Genomic DNA, 20,000 nt, shown 5'->3' with positions numbered 1-20,000 from the left:
TCATGACCTTTGCGGACTCGTACACTCCCACCGTCAGGCAGTCCTGCTGTTTGGACGAAACCAACACCTCCTCCAGAACCCGGCCTGCACTGCGCATGCGCGCGCTACACAAACAATAACAACAAGCGCAACAACGTTCGGTTTAATGCACAGAAGTTTCTAATGCACTCTTATTCTATTAAATTTCTATTATTATGAAACATTAGACACACTAACACACACACACACACACACACACACACACACATTACAGCATACACAATGAGTGTGAGAGATAAAGGAGTTTCTGTGATAATGCATCAATAAATTAAACAATAAAGCAGATTTAATAAACACGGGGAAATAAACAAATCTGATCGATTTGCAGTGTAAACACAGCGTTCAGAATACAGAGGTAATGCATGAAATAACCATCATCATAATAATAATCCTCATTATTACTGTGGTGATGATGATGGTGGTGATGATGGTGGTGATGATGGTGGTGATGGTGATGGTGATGGTGGTGATGGTGATGATGGTGGTGATGATGGTGGTGATGGTGATGGTGATGGTGGTGATGGTGGTGATGATGGTTACCTGTCGCTGGTCTCTGTGCCGTTTTCTCGTCGGCAGATCTCCTCAAAAGTCATGTTTAAAGATGATCAGGGTGTTTAATCCGCTCCTGAGTGCTGAGTGAGGAGATGTGAGGAGATGTGAGGAGATGTGAGGAGATGTGAGGGGGTTCTCGGTGTCTCGGAGCTCTTTGTGTCTCTCAGCTGCTTCAGTTCCTCTTTATAAACGCAGCGCGCGCAGATTCTCGGCAGCGCTGCGAGGACTTTCCGCTCGTGCTCCCCTCTGATTGGTCAGAGGCTCCGGCACATGCAAATTAGAACTACGTTCAGCCGCTCGGATACGCGCTTCTGATTGGCTGGAGGTGGTAGAATATGCAAAGGAGCACGACGCCAAGGTCTTCCCTCGTAACACAGCCCACGTGGGTGTGAGGAGGATTATAACAAAGCGGAGGGGCTTTTTTTCCTCTTAACTTCAAAACATGTTTGTGTTCTTATTGATGATTAATAAATAAATAAATAAACACCACAGGGATTACAGCACGAGGACATTACTGTATAAACACTAAAGTCTCAACTGGAACTACCCTCACTGACCAAGTGCACTCTGTAGGGTGGAACTAGGGTTCAATCCCAAATCAGTGATGATCAATAACACAAGCACCTGAGCACCGTATAGGATGTGAAATTATTTAATCAATCCATATGAAAGAATAAGGAGAAAGACCATGGGTTAAGTCTCAAATGGGACTTCACTTCCTATCCAAAGTGCACTAGGTAGGGTGGGAGTTTAATCTAATACAATCTAAGAATCAATCCCAAATCTCTACTGAAAAATAACAATAGCTGATATCCAAGTGCAGCATGTAGCGTGTGAAACAGTCTCACACACCCTGGGGTGAGTCCCAAATCACCATGCACTTTCTTAGTGCACTACAGAGGCTATGAAATGATAACAAAGAGTAAAGCCATGGAAACATCTACACTTATTATCCAAGTGCACTGGGGAGGGTGTGAATCTTACAGAGATTAAGATTCCAAATGACTCATTAATAAGATCACTCCATGGGCTTTTAAAGACGAGTTATCATCAGTGCACTACAGAGGAATCAGTGTGGAAACCTCAGTGCAGTGATAAACCCCGAGACTGACTGCTAATAACACTGCTCTCGCAGCCCCACGTGCAGGATACAAGTGCACTACAACCTGGACAGAGTCCCTTATTATTATTATTATTATTATTAGTAGTAGTAGTAGTAGTAGTAGTAGTAGTACTATAATAATAATAATAATAATTATTATTATTATTATTATTATTATTATTATTATTATTATCATTATTATTATTATTATTATTAGCCAACATGTATTTCTGTATTTTGGAATGAATTGTAATACATGGTGCAGAATGATGTTTTTAAGTAAGTTTGTAACTTCTTGTTTTTGTGTGCAGATGTTTTTCCTGTGGCTCGTTTTTCTGTGCACGAGCCGCTATTTTGCATCTGTTTAGCGACCGCGCGCTGATTTCAACAATCGACACGTGCCGCACCTGCTGTGTCTGTGTGTGAGTGCGCGTGTGTGTGTGTGTGCGTGTGTGTGTGTGTATGTGTGTGTGCGCGCGCGAGTATGTACGTGTGTGTGTGTGTGTGTGAGAGAGAGAGAGAGAGAGAGAGAGAGAGAGAGAGAGAGAGAGAGAGAGAGAGAGAGAGAGAGAGAGAGTGCCCCCTGCTGGTGAAGTGTTATTATTTGGTATCTTCAGAGCTCAAAGTTCCAGTGAAGTCTAAATCCAATCCAGGCATTTTCCTCAATAAGAATGAGACTTTTAGAAATAAATTCTAAAAGCGGATCAAACTGAACTAACAAACGGTGATTTTTACTCCTGTAGAATCCTGTTTAATAAAGCCTGATTTCATCTTCATTAAAAAATGTATCTAATTGCGGGAATCTTGGTTGAGTACTACATTACCCAGAATCCCTCAGCAAAACCCACATCAGAAAGTGTTTATTAAAAAGGTTGTATGTTTGTAATCATGTAGAAATACTCGGTGATTAATAATAATAATAATATTGGTAGAAAACGAGTCATCACAATGCATTGTGGGAACTGTAGTTCTTTCCGTCAGCAACGGTAAGTACGCATTTTTTACTCTTTCCCGTTATCCAATTAAAAACAATAATTGCTTCATTTCACTGGTTATATATGATGCTTTAAATTCTTTAGAAATTTACGGTAAGTTTGTGGAGGAAAAATGAGGCGGAAGCGGATCAAGAACCGCTCAGAAAAAGGTCTACTTCAGTTTATTTGTGTTTGGCGCCATCCAGTGGCCGCAGCTTAGAATTACACGCACTAAACTTGCATAAAACAGTTATAGAGTAATATATATATATATATATATATATATATATATATATATATATATATATATATATATATATATATATATATATATACATTTATACCTTTATACTTTTATAGACATACTACATGCTAATATGTAAACTGAGAAACATTGATCCAAAATCTATTTTTAAGTCCTCAAGTTCATTTTCACACCACGTTACTGCAACCGCTTAAAAAAAAACAAACTTCATAACATTAACATTACTGCATTTAAAACATTTTTAAAAAATGGTAACTGCTGCTAACATTAAATTCTGTTACATTACATTTATTTATTTGGCTTTTTACTAAATCTATTTGTAACCGGTGTAGATTGGTTTAGCTGTGAAGGGATTTGAACTCATATTCACCCGGTCAGTAAAACTTAATCAACTGTAATCATAACGTTATTCCATTCCGTTAGCATCTTTATTAGCATTAAATCACACTGTTTTTAATCATAAGGTGCACGCTGGTGTAGTGTGTAGTGTGCAGTGTGGTCTGCTCGCATCTCCAGGGTCTCCATTGGGTTCCTGAGCTCAGGTTCCTGACTGTGTGGAATTTCAACTGTTCTCCTGATGATGTGAAGGTTTCTTCTGGGTTCCCCGGTTTCATCGTACTGTTCCAAAACATTCAGGTTGACTATGCTAAATTTCCCCCAAACCATAGTGTGTGTGTGTGTGTGTGTGTGATAGAATGACGTCCCATGCAGAGTTCAGTATGACCGGTGAAGTGTGAACGCCGTTTTGCAGCTCGAGAGAAGTACCGTCTGGGGTTCTCTTCAGCCGACCCGTGGTGTGGTCCACGTCAGTAATGTGATCGGTTCAACTTCTGACATTACTCACCTAATCCTCTTCGTCCCGTGCGAGACATAAGACCACCAACTTGTGACATTACTTCCTGTTTTTACTTTTGTGATACGGAGGAAGTGTTATGGTTATTATTAAAGGAACCCAGGCTTTCACAGGACTGGGGTGTTGTAGTTAGCTCTCTCTCGCTGGTGCCAGTGTTGGCTTTTCAGAGCGACTGACTGATTAATCTACACCTGTGTGTATGAGCCCCGCCCTCAAACAAGCCCAGAAACATTTTGGGTGTGGACTCAAGAATTCAGGCCGAGTATTAAAACACCCCAATAAACACATTTCAGTTTTCTTGGTCTGTCACCAAATTATTCCAGCTGCACAATGTTCATCACATCTGGAACACACACACCGAGCTACACAATGTTCATCACATCTGGAACACACACACCGAGCTACACAATGTTCATCACATCTGGAACACACACACAGAGCTACACAATGTTCATCACATCTGGAACACACACACCGAGCTACACAATGTTCATCACATCTGGAACACACACACAGAGCTACACAATGTTCATCACATCTGGAACACACACACAAAGCCACACAATGTTCATCACATCTGGAACACACACAGAGCTACACAATGTTCATCACATCTGGAAGACACACCAAGCTACACAATGTTCATCACATCTGGAACACACACACAGAGCCACACAGTGTTCATCACATCTGGAACACACACCGAGCTACACAATGTTCATCACATCTGGAACACACACCGAGCTACACAATGTTCATCACCTGGGCGAGTCCAGCTGTTTGCGATTGGAGGCAGGTTTAGAAGCTCTGATCATCACATCTGGAGCTCGGATCCAGGGGAGAATTCACACTGTCTGATTTGACCGTTTCCGTGTTGTTTGAGATTTTTTTTAAACATCACCTGTTTACTGGATCTGACGACAAATTTGACTTATTTAAACTGTTCTCAAACAGAGGAGGAATTTATTCGGGTCTCTGTGGCTGATTATCTGATCGTCTGATTATCTGATCGTCTGATTATCTGATCGTCTGATTATCTGATCGTCTGATTATCTGATCTGAAGTTTTGATCTCTTCTTCGAGCACGTTGGCGATCTGTTTGGATCAGAACTCTGAGTCAGAAGCCTGGGCTGGAGTTCCTGGAGATGGAGAACGATGTGAAAGCAAATGGAAAGTTTTCGAGGAGAATTTGCATTTATTTCATAATTTGTTAGGAACTGATATTTCTTCACGTTTTATTGATGAACCCTAAAACAGAGTTTTCTGATCTAGAACCCTTTAAAAAATGTGAACTACGCAGAGAACCCACGGAAAACCCCTTTACTCTGAAGTCCGTGAGGCGTGTACGGAACGGGAAATTCCACTCGGACACGTGACCGGAGAAAAAGAACGAGTGTGACTCATAAAGTTGTGGTGTTGTTTCTCCTCATTCAGGTGTGTGTGTGTGTGTGTGTGTGTGTGTGTGTGTGTGTGCGTTCCGTCTCTTCTCTGCACGCTGCTCATTTTATTTCCATTCGCTTAATTTATTAATTTATTAAGGTATTAATGATTAATGTATTAATTTATTAATTTATTATGGTATTAATGTATTAATGTATTAATTTATTAATTTATTAAGGTATTAATGATTAATGTATTAATTTATTAATTTATTAAGGTATTAATGATTAATGTATTAATTTATTAATTTATTATGGTATTAATGTATTAATGTATTAATTTATTAATTTATTAAGGTATTAATGATTAATGTATTAATTTATTAATTTATTATGGTATTAATGTATTAATGTATTAATTTATTAATTTATTAAGGTATTAATGATTAATGTATTAATTTATTAATTTATTAAGGTATTAATGTATTAATGTATTAATTTATTAATTTAGCACAGCGTCTTTTTCCCAGAATGCAGAGGACGTGTTCAGGATCAGAATTTCAGAGTCATTTAAACTGTAAAAATGAAAAGGAGCCGAATGATGAAGAAAGCTGAGTCTGTGATCAGCGCCTGTGTTAAAGAGAATAAATAAATAAATAAAGATCATTTCTTCCTTTAGAGGTGAAACAGAGTGAGAAGCGTAGCCTGTAATTACAGCCTGATCTGAAACTTCGTCACCTCTCGTTATATTCAGGTGTGAAATCTCCAGAGGCTTCGTTCTTTCTTGTTGTTCGGAGCCGTTCTGTTCCTTCATGATCTTCGATGTGAGACTCTGGCTTCGGCCGTCTCTGTGAGTGAACCGCATCGAGGCTTCGGCAGCCGCAGAGACTGTCGTCTGTCTCCGAACAGCCGCAGCTGCCTTCACTGAAGCATCACGCCAGTCTGCAGCCGCGGGCTGATCGAAACCTCCCTCCTCACTGCGAGACTCTAAGATTAGGAAGCAGGTTGATTACACATGAAACTGGTTTATGGATGAAGCCAGGCGTGGTTGGTGCAGTCCGCACTGACGTGAACCTGTGAAACACGTACCTGGACCTGGACCTGGACCCTACAGGCAAAAGGAGCCCTGAAAGGAGAAGCACATTCCACACCAACTTCCAATCTCTTCAGAGAGTCCTTTACCTACCATGCTTAGAGCCAGGGAGTCTACTCCACGTGCGTCTAGAAGAACAGCTGCGTCTTTTGAAGCTTGTCTGTGAGAACGGGTCACATCAGCGGGGCTGTGTGGTGTACACTTCGTTCATCACTAGTCTGGGTCGGCGTCTGAGTGGTTCCAGCACGACCGGACTGTTCAGCTCAGTTCCGGCAGTCGAGGGAGATCGGCGTTAAGAAATCTTGAAAGTAGTTTGGAGCTTCGGCTAAAACTATAAATACTACAGAAAGGAACCGATGCTTGTTCCACTGAAAAGGACATGAGGTCTGGAAGTGGTGAGACTGGGGGGGGGGTGTTCTGTGTGGGGTTCCTCAGAATATTAGAATATAGGGCTGCCTGGCTGGACCTCAAGTCCTTCCGAACAATATTTTTGACGCTCACATCCTGGACACGTGATTTGGACTTGAGCGTGAATGTTTTCAGCAAGTACAGTCTTTAGGCTGTGCAAGTATGAACATCCACAGCCATCTTTAGGGTTTTCCGTGTGGTACCATGCACAGCAATCTCGTGGTACTCACCAGGCTCTCCGTGTGGGACCATCCTCAGGAACAGCGAGTGCTCCTCAGTGAAAGCGGCTCCAAGCTGCAGCCTTCACTATTCCTCAGCCTGCACCTTCTGATAGAGGCGAGCCTGGCGGGTCATGAAAGACCTAAATGTACTCGCCGCAGGTACTGAGGCACGAGACCATTTAGTACTTTACAGGTCATTATTAGTATTTTATAATCAATATTTAGAGATATTTAACATTAGAAGCACAGTCCTGTAGCGGATCACTGCACCAGGAGATTCTCATCCTCATGGACTTTACTTACATGCCACTTCAGGAGTTGCCACATGCCACTCTCCAGATCTTATAAGATCAACACTGTTTCCCAGTGGAGCGGGGGTGGGGGGGGGGGGGGGGGGGGGGGGGGGGCTCCGAACATTCTCAAACCTGGTAGCTAACAGGAAAGTAAGGTTAGAGATGTACGGTGACTCTGCTCCATAAACACTGGATAACCGCAAAGTCCAATAAAACCGAATGGAACATTCCATCTCAATTCCACCGAAAGATGCGAAAACATTAGATTTTAATATGAAAAAGAATATTTTATAGCAGCCTTTATTCAGTTTACACTTTATTTATCTTTCTCTTGTGTAATTGATATTGAACGTATCTGCAGTGTTTATGTCACGCTACTCTCACAGCACAGTGACGTCCCTGTCTGCATACCCCAGCATGCCAGGAAGTCGGGGTCAGAGCGCAGGGTCAGCCATGACACAGCGCCCCCTGGAGCAGAGAGGGTTAAGGGCCTTGATCAAGGGCCCAAGAGTGGCAGCTTGGTGGTGCTGGGCCTTGAATCTTCTGAACAGTACCCCTGCGCCTCTAACCACTGAGCCACCACTGCCTCAGAAATAGGCCATTATTTATATTCTATTAATAAAATTCTATTCTGATTATAAATCTGTTATTCTTCTCAGCAAGTGGATACTATGGACAAGACCTAATACAGTGCTTCTGCACCAAAGATCTGACCACCATCGAATTAATTCACTCCTGGTACTTCAACAAGGTTGAATATCTGAGATAGAACAGCACCACAGATAGATACACCGGATACACAGATTACGGAGTGACTCGGGCTACGTGGCTAAATCGAGACCCCAAAAAGAGTCTCTATGTGTATGTGAACATATTCTGCAAATATAACAGCGACAAAGACTCCTCTCACGTCCTGAAGAGAGGTCGAGACATTTCTTTGTTAAATTTCATCCAGCACCTGCTCTCGTCACTGGGCCTCGAGGGTGTGTGCTCTCCGTAATTCTCTCCTCCTCGCTGAACGGTGACTGCACCTCCGGAGGAAACTTTACCGATACGACGGTCAGGACATTAACCAGCTTGGAGCCGAACGCCCTCATGACCGTGGAGATGACAGATGTTGTGATCCAGCTGCATCAAAGCATGCACACAATGTGCTGAGCTCAAAGAGGCATCAGTGGTTGATTGCTGGCATTATCACGAAGCAAAGCTCTTCCTTCCTTTTCTACACACTTACCTTTCTTTCTCTGCACACTGGAGACTCCTTCCATTAAACAAAAAAATGTTTCTTACAAAAAGCTTCAACACATGAACCGTTTACGTGAGCGTTCGCTGTCCACGCCCCCGTGAATCAGCCGTTGCTATAGAAATGACAGAACGAGCGCATTAATGTGGTTTCAGTTACAGTCTCAGCGTGCTGAAGCCGTACACACATCTCGACTTGTTCACGTGTACCTAGCGACACTGCTCGAAGAGAGACCATCAGATCCTCTCACGTATACAGAACACACACGTGAAGGCAACACGCTGATGTTTAAGTGCTGAAGTCTCTGCGTGCGCTCAGAACTTTTTAAACAGATGTTCACTCAGAAGACTTTATATCTGCTCAGATCCTCCGGAGATCAGCGTCTACCCGAAACACGACGTGGTGCCTGGAGAAGAAAATAACTTCATCTGCTTCATGAGGAATTTCTATCCTCCACACATCAGCGTGAACTGGACGAGGAACGGTGTGTCCGTGACAGGGGGAGTGTACATCAGCCAGTTTTTACTAAACAGAGACGGAACCTTCAACTTGTTCTCCACACTGACGAGTTCTCCGGAGACTGAAGCAGATGTTTACAGCTGCACGGTGGAGCATGAAGCTCTGGACTCGCCTCAGACTAGAACATGGGGTGAGAAACTTCTCACTGGATTCATTTAATTTATTTTACTTTATGACACTGATCCTCTGTGTGTGTGTGTGTGTGTGTGTGTGTGTGTGTGTGTGTGTGTGTGTGTGTGTGTGTGTGTGTGTTTCACAGATGAACCAGTGATAACTCCGAGTGTGACTCCGACGGTGGTGTTTGCGGTGGGAATTGCAGTGGGAATACTGGGATTATCCACGGGAATGTTCTTTGTCATTAAAGCATGGTGTTTATATTATGAATGTAATTCTCTGCTGTAGGAATATATTTGTAAATGAATAAATGTGAAATGTTGAGATTTTACACTGCTGTGCATATGAATGTACAAAAATAAGTTTTTGCCATAAAAATGAATATGAAAATGTCCCATTAAATCATAAATAATAAAATCTCTCCACAGTAATTTCCCAGATGTTTTCATTTTAGAACAAAACCACTGACATTTTGTCTCAAAGTAAACCAGCATGGGCTTTGTGTATTCAGCGGAAATGAGATCAGGACGCCCTCTAGTGGACAGTCTCTGTATCTGGCCAATCAGAAACCAGAACTTCATCACCTGGCCTTTAAATTAGAAATTTTACGTGATTATTTCTTGCATTTGTACACACGTCCATCTTGTATTGTGCAGCAAAGACACAGACATGTCGTGATAAATAAAATGTCGTGAAATTAACGAAAAATAAATCGACATGCAGGACTTACTTAAAGGCGTGTGAGAGCTCCTGAGCCATCTAAACGTGATGACGCAACCCACAGCCACGCCCAGTCACAAACCACGCCCACAACAAATAAAGCAGTTTGTGTTAGAGTGTGTATGATGTATTAAAGCTGGATGGAGAGGCTCGTGACTTTGTGTGATTCATGAAGACGCTTCATCTGTAATTTATACAGAAATACGATCAGTTTCCCATGAAATCAGTCATAATTAATACAAATCTTACATCTGAATAATCCGATAGATTTCTGTAAACACACACGCGCACACACACACACGGTGTTTTATATAATAAAGGAATGTTTATTTAATCAGCTCGTTCAATAACATTTACATTAAAATGACATTAAACATTTGGAGCACTAACACATCAGTGCAACGTCCAAAATAATCAGCAGGTAAATAAAAAAACTCAATAAAAATAAAGCACATCGCCCATAATCACTAATAAACATTCATAGTAACAGGAAGCAGATGTACGGTTTAAACCCGAAGCGTTATTTACAGCACGGATCCGTTTATAAAATGAGCAAGAGATCGATGACACCGTTTTATTTGACACAGATCTTCCCTTTACATGATTATTTACACAACAGGTCCGGATTCCTGAGTGGATCCACCGCACGTCCTTCATCACACACACAGGAAACTTTCATCCGCTTTTACTGAAAGGGAAAATTATGAAGTACTGCAACGACGACGATGATGGTGATGATGACGATGATGGTGATGATGGTGATGATGATGGTGATGATGGTGTGGAATGCCCTGCTACAGCTCTAATATAAACACACATCATCATCACACCCACTGACACCTCCTTCTGAGAAATGTTTAGTCCTTCTGAGAAATGTGTAGCGCTGCTGTGTGTCCGCTAGCGGAGGGACGTGGATGTAAAGAAAGTGCATAAATGTTTAAAAACAAACAAACAAACAAACAAACAGTGCAGTATAAGTAGGGACCCTAAAGTAAAACCCCCTTTTATCTTACCCTTTATCAGGGTGCCAAAATTTATACATCCGAATATCTGGCGAGTGGATTTATGCAATAATCCTTAAATGATCAAAATAACACTTTTTTTTTGTTGGTTATAATTTCATCTCAGGCGCATGGATGCTGCATCAGTACGCTGCTTTACTGAGAGAGTCACTAAACACAGTGACGTCTGATTATCAGAGCACGCCCAATCACAGCAGATTAAATTAAAGAATAAAAGAATAATATTCCACTCTGTCCCGTGTGTGTGTGTGTGTGTGTGTGTCTACATCTCGTCAGAGCGATGCTGCTGTATAATGACCGCAGTAGCCGTCTGCTCCAGCCAACTCTCTTTACCCGCACTCTGACCGTCATACACCACCGGGGGCGCCGCCGGGTCCGAGCGCGCGTGTGTCTGTGTGTGAGGGTGTGTGACGGTGCCGGACGGGAAGTCGGATGACGAGTTGCTGTTGACGGCCGTCTCGGAGTCGGACTGGTCGAGCTGCTGGTAGTCGGGCGTCTGATTCAGGAGGATCTGATTATTCTCCACCATCAGCACCAGCTCCTCCCCCTCCTCCATCACCTCGTTAGGGCTGGTGATGACCTCACTTTTGGGCATCGTGGGGTACGAACGCAGAGCTCGAGACATGCCTGGAATTAAACACGCACCACTCCGTTAATCCGTCTGATCTCTTTCTTTCATTCATTTTCTCACCACTAGATGGCGCCTGAACAGCAAATCTGATTCTGTGGAGATTGTTACTGATCTTAAAGAAGTCTTCTTCATTTTTAATCCCTTTCTTATGCTACATTATAATCACTGTATTTATATTTAACCCCACACACCGTTTAAAACTATAACATCATACAATAATTTGATCCAACAGGAAAAACCCACCAGGTGGAATCTATTTCTGTTAAAGCTCTCAGAACTGTCCAATCTCTGTACGTCACCTGATTCTGACACGTGTACTGAGAGGGTGTGTGTGTGTGTGTGTGTGTGTGTGTGTGTGTGTGTGTGTGTGTGTGTATGTGTGTGTGTGTACTCACCTGTCGAGGCAGTGTACAGGTCTTTTTGCGCGGAACCGCCGAACGGATTGATGGACGGAAAAATAATCAGACAGAATGACAGCAAGAACACCTGCAGAGAGAGAAACACACACACACACACACACACACACACACACACACACACACACAGTACAGTATAAAGTTCAGATCCTGTTGTAAAGAGCATGCTGGGTTATTGCCCTGATCCCAACACCTGCAGTAGATTGGGCGGGGCATACACTCAAACCACCTCGACCCCACCCACATTAGTCATGGACACACCCCTAACTCATGCTGAATAACTCAGACAGGGTTTTAGGGTGAGCTTCCTTCAGCAGAACAGGACACGGCTTTGCTACAGAAAATGTTCTGAGCTTCAGGTGTGTGTCAGCTGTCAATCACCTCATCAACCACGCCCCCTTTTATTTATCAACAGGGAAACAACAACACTAACCCCAATAATAATCTGTGGAGCTGTAGATTAAAATGGAAGTGTGTCTGTGTGTGTGTGTGTGTGTGTGTGTTTGTCTCACCATGATACAGGTGCTGGTGGTGCTGGTCTTCATGGTGCTCATCTTCACTATGGACTGCAGTTTCCTCAGCTGCTCCATCAGAGACCTGAAGACACACACACACACACACACACACACACACACCATCATCAACATCTCCTGTATAACACCTGCCTAAATATCTAAGTGTCCATCCGTGTGTGTGTGTGTGTGTGTGTGTTGATCTTACATGTTTTGTTTCTGCAGCAGCTCCACTTTCTTCTGCAGCTCCTGATTATGAGCTGTACACACAGCAACCCTGAGGGACACACACACACACACACACACACACACACACACACACACACACACACTTATCATCAGCATCACAGTACGACACGTGTGTAAATCATGTATACCACTACTACTGACCTCTGACCTCTCTCTCTCTCCTCTCTCTCACCTGTTCTCCAGTCCATCCACGTACACTTTCTTCTTCTTGCGACTTTCCTGTGCAGACTGTTTGTTCCGGATCTTCCTCCTCACCCGCTTCAGAGATCTCTCCTCCGCCTAACACACACACACACACACACACACACACACACACACACACACACACACAAGCGCACACAAACACAAAAATAGTTTAGGAGTCTAGAATGACGACAAACATGCGTCACTGTCTGTCTATACAATGAACTGAATGTAAACCCGTCATGCTGCATTCTCTCTCCCTTGTGTGTGTGTGTGTGTACGTGTGTGTGTGTGTGTGTGTGTGTGTGTGTGTACCTTGGTGAGAGGCATGTGTGTTGGGATGGTCACTCCCTCCTTGGCTAAAAGTCGCCGCTCCTCATCAGTCAGCTCAATCTCCTTAAAGCTGAACTGTAAAAATATTCACCTTTATAAATACACACAGCTGTGTGTGTGTGTGTGTGTGTGTGTGTGTGTGTATGTGAGGTGTGTTTGTGTTTATGTGTGTGTATGAGGTGTGTGTTTGTGTGTTTACATGTGTGTGTGTGTGTGTGTGTACCATGTGGTCGAGCTTGTTGCTCAGCGTGGACTCCTCGATAGTGAGAGAGCAGGGCAGCTCACTGGACTCATCAGTACTGAGGCTCTCGTCCATATCATCTACAACACAACAAATACACAATAAACAAACAAACACATAATTACAATTATTTAAACACTACAGAGAGAAAGAGGATCTCACCGAGGTCGATGAAGACGTCAGTGTCGGGTTTGTCGGTGCGGACGCTGTGTAAGGCGTAACAGTGATCCGTCTCCACCACCTGGGCTTCGTAACACTCCATCACGCCCTCGACCACGCCCTCGACCACGCCCTCCATCACACACTCAGGCTCGCTGTGGGGGCTCGAGCTCGGGTCGTCTGAGATGCCGCTGTCGCTCCCCAGCGGAGAGAGAGAGACGCGCTGCGCGGTGAAACCGTCATCCTCCTCACCTAGCAACTGACTGAGGAAATCCTCTGTGTCCACTGCACTCAACATCTACACACACACACACACACACACACACACACACACACACACACCCTGAGATTAGCCTGAGAGAAAACACGCTATCGCTGAGAGACAACACGCTAACAGTGAGAGACAATGCGCTCAACACGCTAACAGTGAGTCAAATTTTAAATTGATTCACCTGAAACTGCACTTTGCTCTGTAATTTATACAACACAGCAACTTTATTATGATTATTATATAATATTTTATTTAAAATGTCTCTCCACCACAAACACTGCTGTATGTGTGTAATATAAATATTTCAGTGTGCTATAATTATCACTGTGCACCGCACGTCATAAAGACAACACGCAGACTGTCTCACTGACACGCGGACTGTCTCACTGACACGCGGACTGTCTCACTGACGTGACTCTTGTGTGAGCAGTGTGACAGGCTGTATGATAGCCCTCACACCACGCTGCTTCTGATTGGTCATGAGGTGTTGATTAATTTTCCTGTAACAGCGCACCCCAGTGTTTAATTCCTAACATACACACTGTTGGTGCTGTAAACCCCTCTGTCCTCCTTAACCGTATTTCCGGGTCCAGTTTGTACCCGGTACCAGAACTCTGAGAGCGGTACTCACGTCCTGTTCAGACAGCAGGCCCTCGATCAGGTTACTCCCGTCAGAGAAGAAGAAATCATCAGCTCCAGGATCTTCATCTGGAAACAGCAGTCCGAACAGGTCGGGACCCTCCGAGTCCTGCAGCTCCTCCCTCAGCGACATCTGACAGAATGAAGAGTTCACTCACATCAACCACAAGTTTGACCTTTGACCCTGGATCAACACTCAAAGTCCAGATCCTGACGTACGCTCACACAAGCGACGCTAGTCATATGGAGCGTGAGGTGCAGCAGTACGGTGTAGTGTTACACAGCACGCGGACGGTACTCCCGAGCTCCTCACGTCAGTCTGCTGGTTTTTCCTGCTTGTCTCGCACTCATTCAGCTAATAATCAGGGTGTGTTCGGGTTTTAAACTATAATACGCTTTAGAACAATAACAGCCCCACAGTCGAACCCTGACACACACACACACACACACACACACAAAATCTAATAATAACAGCAAAATCTAATAATCTAATAATCACACCACTGAGGAATATTCTATTCTAATATTCTCACACTTTGTACATGTTTAAGGACTGACTACACTGTTTATCAGACTGGTAAGAATAACGACTGCAGTGTAATCACACCACAACTCCAGCGTTGTGTAGCGTTTGTCTCGATTAGAGTTTATTATGTGTGATGTTTCTGCGGGTTTATGAGAGGTATGAGAGAGTCATGAAGAGCTTCTGGAGGTGTAATGCAGCCCTATGAACACCAGCTTCATTCATAACTCCGGTTATAATACACAATATTTGACCTTATACATTAAATATCGACATTTCTAGGGTGTGTCCAAACCTCAGAGTGGAATTAAACTGCTGATGTTCTGAGATCTGAACTGAACTCTAACCAGAGTGATGCAAACCTGCAGGCTGTTGAGGAGGAAGAGGAGGAAGTGCAGAAACCCCACAAATCCACACACAGTCACCTGATTATCACGTGACATGCTGAATTTAAATTTATATATATATATATATATATATATATATATATATATACATACACACACTATATATAAAATGCACTACATTACAGTATTATAAAGTTAGTGTTTTGTAATGCCTATTATTCACATCAAAGGCAAATGTATTTTATCTTCCTGTAATTCACTCATTTATACGTGATAATATAATAATAATAATGTAATACAGCAGTGTTTATACTGCCGCCGCTGTTAAAACTCCGCGCGAATGATTAAGGTTAAACGCACTTCAGTAAATAAATCATGCACATTTATTATAAATATAAACTCTGATAATAAATAATGTTTACGGCTCAGTGTTAATCAGACGTACCGGAAGGTGACAGCTCGCGCACACTCCCGTTTAACACACTATCACTTATAAACGTAATTTTTACAGCTTAAATCTTTATTAATAGTAATAATACTGACTTCACTCTCTTACCATTCGATGATCCGCGTACTTGCGGTGTAAACTGCTGGTAAGAATAAACACGGCTGTGTGCTCAGGTCTGTCTTTCTTCCCTGTTTTTCTCTTTTTTTTCGGTTTCCTGCTGAAATCACCCTCCAACGAGGCAGAAATTGCGTCATCGCGTAACGTTGCGTCAGCGTAAGGACGCATTCGAAAGGGATTGTGGGAGACGTAGTGTGAAAACACCGCTAGCAAAAAATATACAGCTAAAAAAACATTACACATTTAGTAGCCTATGCTTCATGGTACATACACATGTTGTGTACTGTATAATTCTCTCTCTCTCACACACACACACACACACACACTCTTTATTATTTCTTTCTTTTTTTTTTTTTTAATAGAAACCACCAGTAGTAATGTTCAGGTTCAAGTATTGAACATAAAAACAACACTAGCTATCCACTAAAGGGCTGGTAAAAACAAAAATATTCTAAAGTGCACTTCATAAGCCACAAGGGCAAGAGGTTCTGACTGTGTAGCGGTAGCAAAAACCTGCTAACATTCAGCAACTGGCTAATCCAAAACATTTTTTAAAAATAATTCAATGAAAAACAGTGATGAATGTAGCTGATTAGCGAAGACGTGATGTAGAGATGTAGTGAAGAGGTCACGGACTAGTCTGAGGATTTTCGGTGAAACTATTAGCGACACCAAAACATACATTAAGTAACTGGCTACATTTGTGAAAAAGGGAACATCATGTAGCTTTGATTTTTATCTGAAAAGTTGATCATAACCTTCAAAAACACATAAAACCCACAAATCACTGTTGTGGATGTAATAACAAGGAACAACAACACAGCTTTTAAACAACAGAAATTTCTCACAGAGACCGAGGGGGAAATGCTACATGCACCCAGTTTAGTCTTTGCTAATATAACTGGTTAGCTAACGTTAGCTAGCTTGCTAACAAACATGGCTACTGGTTTTACTTAAACATTATAAAAGTTAGACGAATTGTTGTTAGCTTGCTAGTCAAATTAGCTAGCTAATAGTAATAATGTAAAAAAGCACATTGCTGTGAGGTAACATTAGCTAACTAGTAAGCTAATCAACCGTAGCGCAGTGCTGTGTTCATTTTCGACCACATATTTTAAAAATGTTCTCCATCACTGTATACGTTTAAGACAAGTGTGTCAATCGCAAACATGATTAAGTGACATCGTAGCTAGTGTTTACTTTTATTTCTTCTGAAAAGTTTCATTTACAAAATATAATGATATAGCAGTCTGGTGACTAGTTTTCTCTAACATTAACGTTACCTCTCCAGCATTAGCTTTGTGATATTACGCTGCTAACCAGGTTTACTAGCAGACTCGCTAACGGCAAGTAAACGATCGTGGTTTGTGATTGGATAAAAAAATGGAACCTAAGCTCCGCCCTTGATGATCCAGAGACACCTGTTACTCAGAAACAAGTGTGGTGACCTTAACAAGTGTCATAATTATAAAATAAAACCAGGCCAGTCGCCTTGAAGTGCATCTACTGACTGTAAAAAATACGCGTTTATTTATTTCAGACGTCACAAAATGGCGCAGAGTTTGGACGTGTGTCTGAGGCTCTTGTAGGTCTTTAGCCGCTCCTTCTTAGCCTCGTTAGGCTCGCTGACGTTGTGCGTGACGAGCGGCATGCTCTCGAAGGCGCGGCGCCGGTGTGCACGGTGCAGCAGGATGCGGTAGACGCCGGTCACCGAGCTCCTGCAGTCTTTGCCCTGGTTGTTGCGGATGTGTTCGGTGGTGATGCCGAGCGCCTGCAGGCTGTTCTTCACCTCGCATTCGTCCTCCTCCAGATCCTCCTCCTCCGCCAGGTACAGCGGGTCCAGCTTAAACGGCTCCGTGGCTTTGGGGAAGTCGACGTTCTCCAGCCACTCGCTGTTCATCATCCGCTCCAGACTGCAGCGCTCGGACGGCTGTGGCTGCAGGATGCCGTGGATCAGACGCTGACACGGCTCCGGAACCCACGCCGGCACCGAGAACGCTCCGTCCAGGATGCAGCGCTTCAGCTTAGCCACCGTGTCTGCGCGGAACGGCATGGTGCCCGACACCATGAAGAACAGCATCACGCCCAGAGCCCAGATGTCCACGTACACGCCCACGTAGCGCTCGTCACGGAACAGCTCGGGCGCCGCATATGGCGGAGAACCGCACAACGTGCTGAGGGTCTCATCACGCCGGCTCACTGTGCTGAACCCGAAATCACCCACCTGTAGAGTATCATACATCATGAGTAATGGATAAAAGCTTCACCATCTTCATGCTACGAGGCTCATAAAGCTAACAATTTGCATAATTATCAGCGATTTAGTTGTAGTTGTTGTTAGCACGCCTTACTAGCGTGTATCAGAGACACTGTGATGCTAATTGTAAATATATTGTTTGTTAGAAATTCTAGACGGTTGTATGTTGATCTTTCGTTAGTTACGGTGCGGTTTATACAGAGCTGTAACTGTCTAAGAGTCCCTGACGATGTCGAATATTCACGAAATAACCTCGCACCTTCACACACGTGCTGCAGGCGAAGAAGACGTTTTCAGCTTTCAGGTCACGGTGGATGATGTTGTTGTCGTGCTGCAGGAGCAAGAAGAAATGTTTAGAATTCTGTGCAAGTGTTTTGATGAAAAAAGTACTTCAGTGTGTTGGGGAGACTGTAGGGGGCGCTAACCGCTAAAGTGTGTGTTAAATACAACAAAACAGCTTGCTCCTATTTTAATTTAATAATAAATAAAGTTATTATTATTATTAATCAGTTATCTTCTCAGATTCAGAACTGAGTCACCAGGGCAAAACAGACTGCGCTATGATTGCTAGCAGTTAGCTTAATCGCAGCCTCTAATTGTATAAACTGATCCTGTTGTTTCACTGAATCACTGCAGGAGTCGTTCACAAATTAATGTGAATCACTTAGGAGTCGTTTATTCCAAATAAATGGAAGTGAATTAATTGAGTCATTTACACCTAAAATTATTCTTTTTTTTTTAAATAACAAAACATCACAAAGAGCTTCTAGACAATTCCGAAAAAATCCCAGTAAAGTCCAACAACAACGTGAATCTTAGCTTTTGATCTTGCAGTAATATGATATCTAGCTTAACCGAATCAGAAAAACATTAATACAGGTGAACAACTTGTAGCCAGCCATGTATTGTACGTTGCCACAGCAACAGCCAAGTTCGACATGTGAACACGCCGATATTAAAGATGGAGACTCGCCATGTGTTTGACGGCAGAGAGGATCTGTGAGAAGACGATTTTGCTGTCGATGTCGGACAGTTTTCCCTCCATGGTGATTTTGGTGTACAGCTCGCCCCCTCCGGCGTACTCCATCACCAGGTGCAGGCGTGTCAGCGTCTCCACCACCTCGTACAGCCGGATGATGTTGGGATGTTGGAGCTTCTCCATGCTGGAGATCTCGCGAGACAGCAGCTTCTGGGTCTTCTGATCCAGTTTGGTCTTGTCCAGGATCTTAATGGCCACCTTATCTGTGGAGCAGCGTACAGCGAGGGCTAATTACAGCCCTGTCTCATGCGAGCTAAGTTTTCTGGAACTAGACATCGCATGAATTTATGCTAACCAGGGTTAGCTAGCAGCTAAATATCACACAGTGACTACGACGTCCAGACCCAGATTATAAAATGTTTTCTCTACCTCACTGCTAGTTAACTAACAAGTTGTTAGCTGGCTACTGATTAAGCCACTCAGTTGTTTTTCAGCACTAGTTAGCCAATCTCTTGATTGGTGACTCTTCTGTGTGATACAGCTTCTCAAACCACATGCTATTTTATGCTAGCCGAGTTAACTGTTACTAGCAGGTATGAGCTAGTTACTGAATTGTCATTACAGGGGTTTATTTCCACTGTTTATTTTCTGAGCTAGTGATCAGAGGGTTGTGAGATCAAATCCCAGGTCCACCAGAGAGCCACTTCTGCTAGTGTGGGACATGTGGCTACGTCCTGAACCTCCACACGACCCCGTTAACCCGGCGTGGTACCTTTGGTGAGTGCATGGACCCCCAGTTTGACGTGAGAGAAGTTCCCACAGCCGATCTCTCCGCAGATCTTGTAGAAGCCGATGCGGCGGCCGATGGTGATCTCGCGCACCACTCTGTCGTCCTGAC

General features: G+C 43.2%; 4 protein-coding genes across 5 annotated transcripts in view; 1 reads left to right on the top strand and 3 right to left on the bottom strand.

Moving 5' to 3' along the window:
• The window catches only part of gadd45ga (growth arrest and DNA-damage-inducible, gamma a), a 2,824-nt gene extending 2,069 nt beyond the window's left edge, over positions 1 to 755 (bottom strand). The window contains exons 1-2 of the mRNA XM_017466945.3: positions 580 to 755; positions 1 to 104 (exon numbers count right to left, since the gene is read on the bottom strand). The exon at positions 1 to 104 is cut by the window's left edge and continues 4 nt beyond it. Of these exons, the coding sequence (XP_017322434.1) occupies positions 1 to 104; positions 580 to 632 (157 nt within the window). The 5' untranslated portion in view covers positions 633 to 755. The remainder of the gene's footprint in view (positions 105 to 579) is intronic.
• Positions 756 to 6,869: 6,114 nt separating this feature from the next.
• Positions 6,870 to 9,358, top strand: LOC108264928 (H-2 class II histocompatibility antigen, A-Q alpha chain). The gene is made up of 4 exons (XM_017466937.3): positions 6,870 to 7,045; positions 8,071 to 8,164; positions 8,741 to 9,071; positions 9,201 to 9,358. Exons 1-4 carry the CDS (start codon positions 6,870 to 6,872, stop codon positions 9,341 to 9,343), a joined length of 744 nt encoding a protein of 247 aa, XP_017322426.2. The 3' UTR covers positions 9,344 to 9,358.
• A 722-nt stretch (positions 9,359 to 10,080) lies between these two features.
• creb3l3l (cAMP responsive element binding protein 3-like 3 like) lies at positions 10,081 to 16,016 on the bottom strand. Its single transcript, XM_053680005.1, has 10 exons — positions 15,858 to 16,016; positions 14,424 to 14,564; positions 13,525 to 13,819; positions 13,345 to 13,442; positions 13,104 to 13,196; positions 12,778 to 12,884; positions 12,565 to 12,633; positions 12,357 to 12,441; positions 11,824 to 11,914; positions 10,081 to 11,424 (listed from the first exon to the last, which is right to left on the bottom strand). The coding sequence occupies exons 1-10, from the start codon at positions 15,858 to 15,860 to the stop codon at positions 11,060 to 11,062; spliced, it is 1,347 nt and encodes a 448-aa protein (XP_053535980.1). The 5' UTR covers positions 15,861 to 16,016; the 3' UTR covers positions 10,081 to 11,059.
• Positions 16,017 to 16,196: 180 nt separating this feature from the next.
• Positions 16,197 to 20,000, bottom strand: part of nim1ka (NIM1 serine/threonine protein kinase a) — an 11,211-nt gene continuing 7,407 nt past the window's right edge. For both annotated transcript variants that reach the window (XM_017466908.3, XM_053680006.1), the window contains exons 3-6: positions 19,875 to 20,000; positions 19,097 to 19,365; positions 18,383 to 18,454; positions 16,197 to 18,090 (exon numbers count right to left, since the gene is read on the bottom strand). The exon at positions 19,875 to 20,000 is cut by the window's right edge and continues 173 nt beyond it. In XM_017466908.3, the coding sequence (XP_017322397.1) occupies positions 17,410 to 18,090; positions 18,383 to 18,454; positions 19,097 to 19,365; positions 19,875 to 20,000 (1,148 nt within the window). In that variant the 3' untranslated portion in view covers positions 16,197 to 17,409. The remainder of the gene's footprint in view (positions 18,091 to 18,382; positions 18,455 to 19,096; positions 19,366 to 19,874) is intronic.

The sequence above is a fragment of the Ictalurus punctatus genome, chromosome 5, assembly GCF_001660625.3.
Source record: "Ictalurus punctatus breed USDA103 chromosome 5, Coco_2.0, whole genome shotgun sequence".
NCBI lineage: Eukaryota > Metazoa > Chordata > Actinopteri > Siluriformes > Ictaluridae > Ictalurus > Ictalurus punctatus.
Note: the sequence above shows the minus strand (reverse complement) of the source record. Positions and strands in the feature narration are given on the sequence as shown.

Excerpts from the sequence above, each read along its gene's own strand:
- creb3l3l (XM_053680005.1), bottom strand. Across the intron at positions 12,634-12,777 it reads GTGGATGGACTGGAGAACAG|GGTTGCTGTGTGTACAGCTC; the intron begins GTGAGAGAGAGG and ends TGTGTCCCTCAG. Across the intron at positions 11,425-11,823 it reads CCTGTACACTGCCTCGACAG|GCATGTCTCGAGCTCTGCGT; the intron begins GTGAGTACACAC and ends GTTTAATTCCAG.
- LOC108264928 (XM_017466937.3), top strand. The coding sequence starts at position 6,870 with ATGCACAGCAATCTCGTGGTACTCACCAGGCTCTCCGTGTGGGACCAT. Across the intron at positions 7,046-8,070 it reads CCTAAATGTACTCGCCGCAG|CGACAAAGACTCCTCTCACG; the intron begins GTACTGAGGCAC and ends CAAATATAACAG. Across the intron at positions 9,072-9,200 it reads GCCTCAGACTAGAACATGGG|ATGAACCAGTGATAACTCCG; the intron begins GTGAGAAACTTC and ends TGTGTTTCACAG.